General features: G+C 40.7%; 1 protein-coding gene across 1 annotated transcript in view; it reads right to left on the bottom strand.

Annotated features, from left to right (window-relative positions):
• LOC147231219 (transmembrane protein 132D) overlaps nucleotides 1-12,565 on the bottom strand; it is a 28,190-nt gene extending 15,625 nt beyond the window's left edge. Inside the window, exons 1-3 of the mRNA XM_086152488.1 lie at nucleotides 12,291-12,565; nucleotides 7,754-8,675; nucleotides 2,139-2,285 (exon numbers count right to left, since the gene is read on the bottom strand). Coding sequence (XP_086008614.1) covers nucleotides 2,139-2,285; nucleotides 7,754-8,675; nucleotides 12,291-12,357 — 1,136 coding nt within the window. The 5' untranslated portion in view covers nucleotides 12,358-12,565. The remainder of the gene's footprint in view (nucleotides 1-2,138; nucleotides 2,286-7,753; nucleotides 8,676-12,290) is intronic.
• Nucleotides 12,566-12,785: the final 220 nt, after the last annotated feature.

Here is a 12,785-nt window from a genome sequence, read left to right as displayed (position 1 = left end):
CGATCGACGACAAAGTGCAGCAGAAATGAATTAAAGATGCGAAAATTCTCAGCATTAAATGGTGAGATCCACACCAAACACTGATGTACGCTGTGTATTCATCCATTCACCACTTATACTGTGACCAGGCAGCTGACATTGGAGGGCAGCACAAAAATACAACAAATAACAATATTTCCATATTAAAAGGTAGTCAAGGACAGATCTCTGTGCAGAAACAACTGATAATCATTAATTCTTTATAGTTTACTGCAAAAGCAACACAAGCTAACTAACCTTGGGGGCCGCTGAGCTGACAGGAAGTAAACTGTGCAAACCTTGAACTAGAATTAGCATTCTAGTGGGCATTGTATTGTCTTAAAGATCGCGCTTCTTCAAAATGTATTTGCATTTGAATGCAACTTAAAATTGTTGGTGAAAGAGGGGAATAGAAGGAGTTAATGCCCCTATTTCCTGGAAATCCATCTATTAGGAGGGACTTTAAACCCCGCTGACGTATCACTTCAAAGAACATTAATGGAAGTGTGTGAGTGCATGTGCGTGTGTGTGTGTGTGTGTCCTGGTGGGTGTGTGTGTGTGTGTTTGTGTCTGTGTGTGTGTGTCCTGGTGGGAGCTCAGTACACGAGACACAACTTGGACTATCTTTCCTTCCTAATCTCCCCTTCTGAATGTGCAAGCGCTTAAGCCTGGATAACGTAGCCGTGATTATGGATGATTATGGATAAGTGGGTCGGATGGACGGTGGGTGGTGTTTCTGTGTGGGCGGGAGGTTGCCGGGCAGACGTGGCTGTTGGTGTGTGTGATGGCAGAATCAGACAAACCAGGCGTTCATGTACAAAGTACAAAGCGTCATTGTACATGAACTGCTACTACAGTTCAAACAATCTCCAGATTAAGGGTTCTGCAATCATTCTCGTCTGATTCTATACTGCGTAAAGATGCAGTGGATCAGACGGCTGATTATTTTGAGAAACATAATGAAGAGGTATTAAAAGACGCGGCAAACCAAACGTTTTCAGTTTCCATGGCGGAGGGTCAACGGATGTACATGAAAGATGATCATAACAGCTATGAAGATGAGAAACCTATAACAACTGTCAATGTAACTACTTTCTCTCATATCTGTTATCATAAAACACTATCTAACTTGGTAATGCGCAACCAGATATTTACAGCGCTCGTGTTTTACCAATAAAGAAATCAAGTATATCCCAATTGAGAGAGTCGGTTCTGTAAGTCTGTAAAGTCTTTGGCGGATTGATTCAAATGGATTAATCTTGAGCGGGCCGGGGGGTAAATCTAACAAAACACTTCAGGGTTTGGCTGTTCACGTCCGTGTTGATTCTCGGGGAGGAGGGGACTCGATCTTTGAGAGAACCGCACAATCCTGAGTCAGCCATGAACTAATATGGAGATGTACTGTTGTTCCGCAGAGCGGTCTACTATCCAATCGACCCCTTAGCTGCCACTATATCAAAATCCCCCATGTCACCGTTTTACTCCTCACCCTCTGCCATCCAATATGGATGACACCAATCTGAAAGGTTACATCATCCGTCTCTTCTCCAACAATACATTGTGTGGACCCTGGGGAGAATCCTAACTAGACCCTAACACTGCACAGCTAAAATACACGTACTGTTATTGTTGTCCTCGTGTGCATAAGGGATAGTTCTCTTTCATGCACTGCAGATCCGTGCATTGCAGTCGAAAGTTAGGAGGAGTTAGTTTCGTGGTAAATTATGCGAGCGTGTTCACAGATATCATGACACCTCATTCATCTCGTCTTGCACCATCTGTTTAATGTACGCAACCAGTTGGTTGTCTCACCAGATCTAATAGCAAACATGCAGCTCAAGGTAACAGGCCAAAGTGAAGACTTCTGCTAAAAATATGTATATATTTTGAAGGGTATCTTAAATCACTTTGCATATTCTGCATTGCTTTAGATAAGCAGTGTGCCTTTTGTATCTTTTAAAGTAATTATTTACGATAAGTGAAAACAAATCCGAGCAAAAGAATTAAAGTGCCAACCTTGGTTCATGATTAACATGTTTATATGAGTGTGTGTTGGATAATTTCCTAGATATTTCTGACATAAACACTGCACAAATATATTGCTCAGGCAATAGACTGACCTCTTTGCAGTGACAGCAAGTTTCCTCTGGCAGACTACGGAAACGCTGTTGGGATATCCTCCTCCCCCGGGCTCCGCCGCGATGTCCCATAGTGCTGAGTCACTGGCTCGCATTGCACTAAACGAAAGGCCCGTTTTCGCTGTCACCCTGCAGTAAATACGGGCAAACACACAAAGTTCACTCAAAACAAACCGTGACCGAGGTTACACTCCATTAACGCTTGCTCTGTGAACAGCTTGCTAAGCAACCGGCTAAAGCGAGATGGGGAAATTGCCAAGAAAGCTGACCTTTTGACATTGAATGACTCATTAAATGTAAACAGCTTTATCTTCTCACCAAATTAGGGTTTTTAAAACCAGTTGACCAAATGTATTTTACATAGGGAGTAAGTCACTGGATTCATATAGAAATATGACTGTAGAATGTAAACAAATCCATCACATTGCACCAAGGTTGAGTCCGTTGCAGGTCCGTGCCGGCTGCTCATATCAATTTAATTTAGCTCAAAAAACTTTATTTGACACCGGGGTGCAATTTAAGGCAAGTTAGAGCAGCATGGCATGGATGACAGAGGCAAAGAAATTACATAAATCAGGACAGATCATGATATAAAGGACTACATTCAATTACGATAAAATAAGTAAAATAAACATTTTTGCAAATTTATAAGCAAATCTCAAATTACCGCTAGATTGATGAATCATTGATATTGTTTATGTCCTATTAGCCACAGGATAACAGTGAATTGCTTAATCAGATGTCTGATTAATTATCTATATCACTTAGTCTGTTTTCTGGGTAGCCGGGGGTGGGGGGTTAGTAACTAATCAATCATAGTGCAACATTTAAAGACATCAAACCATCCATTCCCATTCAGACATCCGGGCAATTGAGAATCTCGCGCAACACACAGAAAGGCCCCCAGTTGGAATTTAAGAATAAGAATAAGAAGAACTTTATTTATCCCGAAGGAAATCATTGTGCCGGAGCTACAAGAAAAATATAGCACTAATAAATAATAGTAGAAAAATTGTATAAACAGTAAAACATGAGAGAGAAAGGGAGAATAAGAAATACAAATAAACAATAAAGAGTCTTAGGTAACAAGTGAAAACTATAAAGTGTCTTAAGGAACAAGTGAAAGACAATGAATGCACAAGAGTATGAAAAAATATTGCACATGTAGCTGTTGTGAAATATCGCATAGTTATGAACATATATACAGATAAATTATGACAGTTTAGCACAAAAACCATGCCCCTTCCTGCTGTGAGGTGGAAGCACTAACCTCTACGCCAGCAAGCCGCCCCTGATTCAAGCATGATCCTGAAATTGGTTCTTTTTGTAGTCTAACAGTGTCGTGAATTGGGAAAAAAAAAAAAAAATCCTATCTCCAAGAGTTCTTTTTAAATATCACAGGTTCTGTATATAGAACAGGGACAGCTCACTATAATTATTAGATTCAAAGGCTGAACTGTCGTTTTTAGTGCATGAAATGATTCCGGTCCACATTGAAAATACAAGATTCATGAATCTACAGTCACCTAACTACAGGACCGGTGCCTTAATTTTTTTGCCCCTGAAGGACCAATTTCCTCCCCTGCGGGTTTTCATGAAAAACAGTGTCGGAGCCAGGGTGGTTTGTACAATCTGATTGCTGCTTCAACTGCAGCAATTTATTCAGACGACGAGAGATGGCCGGGAAGTTCGACAATGGGCAACCTGTAACCATGAAATAGTGCCTTCTTTGAAAATGCTAAGCACAAACACAGCCTAGTAGCAATTGGGTAGATTCGAGTGTCCCTATCTTTGTGGATGTTCTTCAAAATATATGAATATTCAACACTGTAAGTAAATAAAGTACCAAGATCATGTAGATCAAAGATTCAAAATTAAGGTTTATTGTCGAATGCACAGTCCATAGTGCATCTAGATAAGTGTAATCCTAAAAAAATTGTTATTATTATTATCAACAACAATAATAATACATAGGAGGGTATTATTATCTGTTATCTTTATCTCCTTTTCAACTCCTGAAAATGACGCGAGGAAGAAAAAAAGACCATAAAATAAGAATAACTGGAACAAATTTTGCATGTTGCCATGGAGGTTATTTTCTAGCGGTGTTATTGAGTCGTTGGTGAAGGACGGTATTGGTATGGATTCAAATGGGCCAGAATATTCAGTTTAGAGTGATTTGAAAAAGTGATTTGATGTCTATTTTTGCGACTACATCTCAAAGCGTAGCAGAAGGACTCCCGACAACCAAGGTCCGACAACCAAAGATCCCGAATTTCCGGTGCTTACCATTCAAGGAGGAGGTAAACTAACACAATGAAAACCAAATTTAGAAACCGGTTCTTGTAGCTGAGCTGTACTTCTCAGCGAACAAATGAAGCTTCAAACAAAACAAATTTAAAATGACAGACATCAGGACACGAGAAAGTTAATTATAACTACGTATAACGCTTGTTTTACGGAACACTAAGCAAGCAAGTCATCTCGCTCGGTACACAAACAAACACACACACACACACACGTACTCGGAAGAGCGAACCAGACAAATCAATCCTCGCTCAGACTGGGTTGAGGTCAGCGTTGGTTGAAAAACTAATAAACACAGTGTACTACTTTTCAAGTGGACACACAATTCAACAACTAATGGGAGAAGACTTCATGAGATCAATATGAGGATCTATACAGAGGAGCCAGAGGGGAAATCTCCACAGTATGTCCTCATATAGAAATATTCTTTAAATTCTTCATGCTGTCAGTTCAAGATGTCACTTTCAACAAAAGATATCTCGACTATCGTCTCTATTCAAGAACTTTCTAAGAATTTCTCTCTCTAATTCAAGTTAAAAATATGTCATCATTCTTCTTACTTTCTTTTCAGCTTCTCTCTTCAGGGGTTGCATCGCCGATCGTCTGCATCCTCTTCTCTCTAACCAACCATCTTCACGTCCTTCTTCAATCCATAAATCTCCTATTGGATCTCCCGCTGGGCCTCCCGCTTGGCGCTTCCCACCTCAGCATCCTTCTACCCAGATCTTCTGCTCTGTACATGTCCAAACTATCTCATTCTTACTTCATCTCCCAAAAAATCCAACGCGTGAACTCATGAACTCATCCCCGATCATATCCATCCTTCACACTCCCAAGGAGAATTTCAACATCTTTATTTCTGCTCAATCCAGCTCGGGTCTCACCGCCGTCTTCTCCAACTTTCTCTTTGCTCTTGCTGATATTCTTTTATCACACGTCACACCTGACACTTTCCCACACCTGTTCCAAACCTGCCTTCACACGTTTTCCTCATCTCTTTACCCGCACCGGCATTTTTTTGCTTTTTTGCTTGAGTTTTGCTCGACATGAGCCAAGGACGGGCATGTTAACGGATTATCCTTTTTTTTTTCATCTCATTAATTAGATGTGTTTTAAAAAAAATATTAGAACTAGGAATCCTGATTGCTGCTACTATCTATTGAAGCCGCGAGACAAAGATTTAGCATCTGCATTTAAGTGTGCAGTCCATCATTTTGTAGAAAAAGAGGAAGAATAAAAGAGGGAGTGGGGGGTTAAGACAAACCACTTCCAACTATAGATGAAACTATTTCACCATGCTCTATCAACATACACACAAACACACTCACACACACACACACGTTCCTGCTCGCAGATGTTAATCTGAAGATTCTAGCTCAGATCATCTCTTTAGATCACCTAAGGGGTTAACCTCCTGATTCATTTTCAATCAGGGCCGCAGATTATCTGGCCTAACCTTCCTGGAGTGGACTCAATCTTGGACTGAAGACTGAAGTGGAGCAGGGATTTCTCCCAGGAGGAATCAATCACTTTGCCAAGCTCCTCAACGCTAGCCTTCACTTGGACTTAACTATTGGACATAGTGCCCTCAGCTTCTCTAATCTCAGGCTGAATGTGGCAGTAGGTCACGAGTACACGGACTGAAATGACTGACCTCACAGGAGGATGAGCATCGCTGCAGTCGGAAAGTCTGAAATTCAGGTAAAGGGGGGGTAAATCTCTTCAAATAGTCAAAACAGCAGCAAATGTTAAAGGCCAATTCCTCGACTCCGAACCTTAAATGTAGGTTTTGGAAACCGTCCGTCTCAGCAGCAGCGCTGTGAATTCGCACCACACATTCAAACTTCCCACATCGGTCGGTTTGCGACATGATATAGCTGAACCACGGAATTTAGGGGATTTTTTTTTTTTTTTTTTGCCTTGCAAAAGACCGAGTAAAGACGCCAATGCCGACTCTCAATACCACGCTTATCCCTCGCCACTTATCTAAAGCAATGAATTTTCTATTTTAACTTCTTGTGAAAATTCCTGCCTCTCCATCCACATCAAAAGGCCCGAAATCGAAACCAAAACTGCAGATTGATGTGTGATTCAGAAGCAACGGGCTTATGTTATATTCTCTTAACTTACACTCAAAGGAGCGAGGAAATTGGTGGTTATCCGTTTTCCTGCTCACCATTATTGATGTATTATTAATTAAGTCGAAGACCAAGAGAACCTTGTTCGAAAGTTAGTAGGATTTGAAGACGTGAACACCAATGAAAACTTTTGCAGATTATTTCCCCGCCTACATGAGAGTATCCCCGATAACTTGCACTCTAAGTAAGGAGTTACAGTAGATGGGTTATAGCATGTCAGCAGCTGGAGAAATTGGTAAAAACACAAGTTATGTTGGCACTCGGGAGTTTCACTGCATGGCCATGATGGCAAGCTCCATCAGTAGTCAAGCGCCTTAAGTAACCATTTAAATGCATGGGGCTTATCTCTCATGAAGATGCTCAAATATATTGTACACCGTGTTTATTCACCACACATTCCATTTCTTTTTCTGCCTCACATGCTTCACTGACAATTAGATTTTACCTAACCTTTCCTCACACACTCATCCCCGGCAAACTCAGAAACGTAACTGAATCAATTATCCGGTTTTCCCGAGAGTTATATTTTTAAGTTCAACAATTGCTTGCTTAACTTCATTATGCATTTCCTATTGTTTGCCTATTCTCATTGGACTTCAGGTCCAATATTGGAATAGTTTACTCCTAACTGAAAGGACAGATACTGCAGCTACTCTACACAGTATATAAACACAAGATCTCATCATTGAAATAAAAAGAGCATTTCTGAAAATGTCCAATATATTTACACTCAAGTTTGAAAAACTACTCTGAATCCAAACAAAGGACTAATACAAGACTTCTCACTCTGGATTTTAGGTCATTTTAGGTAAGTATTACAAAGTCATGGAAAAATCAAAAGGGAAAAAATAACAGAAAGTGCATCTCAGATCATATGTTCAGTTATTACTCATGTTACTTTTAACAGAAACATCAATATCCTGACTTGTAATTCAAGCTTAATTGGATGACCTTGGACTTAAGCTCTCGCCCGAGAAGCTGAGGGTTTGTTCCACTGAGAACGATTTGTCTCTTGGCATGGAGACCTTATTCCACTGGGCTGTACCATTTCACACGAAAGAAAGTTTCCCCAATCCAGTGAATGTTTTAAAACCCTTTAAGCATAAGATCACATGCATACATAGCACTTATAAACAAGCGACTATTTCTTACCACAGTGTGAAGGTCTCCATCGTAGATGTACTCGCCAGGAAGACATAGAAAGTGGCTGTGTCTGTAGTTTTTAAGGGTTTTGAAGAAGTCTGGATGACGACAGCTCCTCCAAGCCTCAGTCGAAGGAAGGTGGGGTTACCGGGTGGTGTTTTGAGCAAATTGACACTTCCGATCCTTCTCATAGGTGTTCCTGAACCCTCCCGCCCCGCTCCTCTTCCGATGCCCACTCGTTGTAGGCTATCCTGCGGCGTGCACTGACCCATGCCGGCCCTCCGACTCTGGAAGTAGACCTCAACGAAGTTCCCTTGAAGCCCCTTAAATCCTTTGCTTCTTCCTGCCTCCCTGCTGGAGCTGCTGGATTGGCTTGAGCTGAACCAGGCTGGTTCAGGCTTCAGTTGCGCCACACAGAATCCACCCGGAGACACCAAGCAGGCCCCACGAACTTCCCTCGTCCCCCAAAAAGCATAAGCCGTCACACAGTGAGCGCCATCCTTGGCTTTAGATCCGCTGCTTCTCCTGCCGTCGTCATTTCCAGTGAGCATACCGTCTTTCGGAACACTGATGTCACTTCCTTTGGGCATGTGGAAGAGGATCTTGACGGCAGGGGATGAAGAACGAACCTGTTGACTTAAAATGACCGACAGGATCTGACGCCCACTGAGCAGCACGTCCGGCGATATGGGGGCGTCTACGGTGAGCGGGCCGTACGAAGCATTGACAGCTGGCTGGAGGAGCCCGGCTCCTGGATCAGTGATTAGAAAAGTCTGGGTCTGGATTTTCAAGCTGGAATTTCCAGATGGTTCCTGGCCGTCTTGTCTCAAAAATACATGGTCCAAATTGAGAACTTGAAATCGGACCGTAGGATAAACGGGAGCCGGGCTGGAGGGCATCGCGGTATCTTCAGCACCCTGGCATTCGGCAACTGGGAGAGGAGCATTTAGAATTAGTACTAAAATACAGTGTTACTGTAAAAGTCATATTTGCAGTTTAACAGTATTAAATCCAGTCCTTTTTATTTGATATGCAGTAACAGAACATTTGACCAACCACTGGGAAAACCAACATGGTGGTGCATGTTGGAAGTAATTTAGTAATGAGAAACGCTGGGATACCAAAATCAGACTTGTTATGTTTCATCTTTTTTGCAATGTAATCACAACTAAGTTGAGTCCACAGGCCAGTGAAATGTGAAATGATCTGCACTAACGGTTGCAGTTCAAGGAGTCGTATATTTGTAATCACACCAGAGCATTATATATTATATTAGGTCAGAATATCTTACATTTTCCACGGACCACTTCTATTCGATATGAAAAGGGAAAGTGAATAATAAATGTAACGTCTGACTCGTCACAAGGGACCGTCGTGTTCCTGACCTGTGACAGCTCCCCACTGCTCCTGCCCAATAACACTTTGTCACTGCTCATTCTCTATGTTAAAAAAAAATATGTAAAGGCACACCTGCGGTTCCCTTCGCCCGAAGTTTTCTGATTTTCAAAATGTGTGTATAATTGCATAAAGAAACAGACATATACACATATATGTATATTCAGCAAATAAACAGAACTATCTGTCAAGTCAGATTTCAAGTAATTTGAAAGTCAACAGAAGTATAACACATAAAGCTATTCTTATAATGATATATTAACCGCAGAGAATCAGGAAAGTGATTAAACTGCCCGACATGATCAAAACATCTAGTTTATCGGAGAAATACTAGGATTTATTACAATTATTATTATTGTCATCACAGAAGAGAATCTGTTGTTGATGTTGCTCTTTGAGCAGAGCTTTCAAAATTAATTAAGAGAGATGTCCCAGGTCTGTTGAGGCTACAGGCCAATGATCAAATAATTAGATTTTGGGAACTGTCAAGGTCACAGCCTCAGATGATTATTGGCCCATAGCCATAATCAGGGATTAACTGAAAAAAACCAATGTGTTCAATAGACTTTAAACCTTTAAAAGGGCCTCCAACCTGATAGCAGCAGGTTTCACACAGGCTTCAGTGGAATTAGATAAGTGCTAAAAAGAACTATTCTTTGACATTTGTAATCTCCCAAATTTATCATCAGAATTCCTCTATGGGGAGCATCGCGCATCTAATGAAATAGACTCATTTTTCTAATTTGGCAAATCTAATTTATCAAAACACATTTCCCCATAAGCCCACACATGGTAGTGTGTTGTGAAAACAAATTTATAATAGAAGTGGATATAATGTTAAATCATTCTGAACCCATATATCAAATATATGATTGATGAATCTCGTGAAGGCGATGTAAAAGCGAAAGGTCAGCGCACGTTGTGATCCTTGCTCCTCTTTAAATTCCAGGTGGAGACCCTGGTGTGAAGACTTTGAATAACAAATTCATATTTGTTACAGGGCACCTTTACACACATCCAAGGGCGGATTTCATTGTGAAACGTCACCTAAATAGAGGATAAATGAAACAATGTACTTTCTGGTCTGGAATGTGAGTGCAGAACATCATTTGTTTATTGTGTCATGGGCTATGGGCTATCTTCGCACACATTTGAGTAAACCGAATTTCTAGTATGCATGACGTGCACGCAAAATACAATATGTGGGTTTTGTTGGGCACATGCAAGCACACATGTGTGTTGGTGTCTCTTTTGTGGATTAGTCGGGGCTCCGCAGGGCCAAAAACATATTTGGGTTAAGAACTTTAAGAACGATCTAAAAGTCTCCAAGTGTAAACAACATGAGCAAGCGACTAATGGATTCGCAGCTTCAGCCCCAATACTGAGGTGACAACGCCGGCTAAACACCGCAGCAAAGTCCAAGTCTGGTATTGGCAATTAGATTTGAGCAGTTTTGTTTATAACATAGAGTAACATTCTAACACACTCACATCATTTCCTATAATATATGCCGGTCATGCTGGTAAAAGCTGAATTAAATGAGATTTCAGGAATCATATCAGCTACACTAACGCATCTCGCTGAATGATGCTGTTCGCGCAACAGAAAACAGATAAGGGACAATTGAACTCTTAACTGTGACATGAGTATTTTTTTTCTTTCACGATCTGATGAGCTACACTGAGTGCATCTGAGTGCTGGATGAGGAAAGAAAAGGCCACAAATACGACTTCACTTAACCAGTGGTAAAAAGTGTAACAGCTTGATTCATTATATTTTTTGGGAGAGATCACTTTTTATTTACTTTTTGAGTTTGTGATCATTTTCCAAACTACCTTATCTGGTACACAGAGACCCACTGTGGTGATGATTAATTCAACATAATTCAATCCTTATTTCGTCCCATGATTGGGAAATGTCAGCACTATAACTTTTTCTGTTTATTGTTGTGTATAGTGATTTTTTTAAGCTGAGTCCAGATCACCATTCAGTTTTAGAGATAAACAATCATATTCACCTTGAATTTAAATTAATAATTGGATATACAATACATGTCATATCAAGATTTTTTTCTGATATATAATTTAGAATCAAACAAAATATTATACACATATATATATAAATGTAAGAAATGTAATTCATTTTTTATAGAAATTTTACATATTGTTGCTATAATTGACATAGTAGAACACACTCAGCCAAAATAATCTGAAATATTTAGACTACAGACTCTTGTATTCCAGCAGCAGAAAATGTCTGAATATATCCAATTTCATTAGAAATTCAAACGAAATCAAAATCTTCAAAAAATAATGATAATAATACAAATAGTAATAACATTCCAGCTGGTAATTTTGGTGTAGTTGTGATGGATTCTTAATAACTGGCTATTGTTGTATAGTCACTGTACATTAGGAATGCCAAATGTTTCCCTTCCATGGGCTTCCTTGTAACACAATCAAAAATAAAATTCCAAAGACATGCCTCTCCTAAAAAATGATTTCAGTTTAAGCTTTGATCCAATGCTGTAATTAGCCTAATGGGACGGCTGAAGTACACTCGCATACTTGAGTGAAGATTTTATTCATTTATCGGAGATTAATCAGAGTACGATCCCACGTGAGTCTGAAAAATCCTCATATTTGAAGGATTCGCAATTCCGACAAGACGATATCGCAAAAAGTCAGGCCCGACTATTGTCATCTGCGGATCCTGAGCAGACAAAACTTTATTGGCCAACTTAAAGCGCAGCTAAACCCAGCTGTGGCCCAGATGCATTTTATCCTTAAACAGCCACACAGAGACATCCAACCAGCCTCAGATCCCGGCCTGTTTAATCCCACGGATGACACTTTCCACTGAGCAGAACAACAGGCGACATCTGGATTCAGACAGAGTCCCTTCAGAAATAAGTGATAAGTAATCAATAACCACTAAAGGGGGGTTAGGGCACATTAAAACATATTAACAAAATACCTTTTCATGGGTCGCCTTATGATCTGATCTGAGGACTTTTCATAGCTTGAGCGCAAGAGAATGGTGACTTGATAAATGAATAAATAGGAAATATCGAGTTAACTTGTGCAGGATCGAACCCCGAGTTCAAAACTATAAAGAATAAACAGAATAGATAAAGAAAATGAGCTCTTACCTCTGGTTGCAGCTGCAAGAGCAACAGCAACTCCCACCAACAAACGGACGGGAAAGTTGAGCATCATTTCAGTGGAAACTCCGGATCACATCTGGCAAAACAACAAACCCCTGGGAGGCAAACAATCACATCGTCCGGGGTCGCGAGGTTTTCTTTATTTCCAACTGCCGTGAATGCGACATAACCTGATCTTCCTTCCTGATATAGTCTTTAAAGGGATAAGAGGGATGCGTCCCTCCGCTCGTCCACCCCCCAGCTGACACGGACGGGGCAGCGACAGACACGGTTATTCCCATGACAGCAATCGGTGAACATGTGCCGTCTGTCAGATTAACGGGACCCACGTGGGTCGTCGCTGGCGGGGAGGAGAGGGGAGCCGCGGCAAATTAAATGCACATGAGGTCAAAGGGATCAGTGGTTTCATTTTTAATGTTGATTTAACAAATTGTGACAACGATTCCAGGCTGGAGCTGAATACAGCAGCAGGGCATTATG

This window comes from Fistularia commersonii, chromosome 9, assembly GCF_037954325.1.
Source record: "Fistularia commersonii isolate RoL2024-O1a breed Wild chromosome 9, RoL_Fcom_v1.0, whole genome shotgun sequence".
NCBI classification, from domain to species: domain Eukaryota; kingdom Metazoa; phylum Chordata; class Actinopteri; order Syngnathiformes; family Fistulariidae; genus Fistularia; species Fistularia commersonii.
Note: the sequence above shows the minus strand (reverse complement) of the source record. Positions and strands in the feature narration are given on the sequence as shown.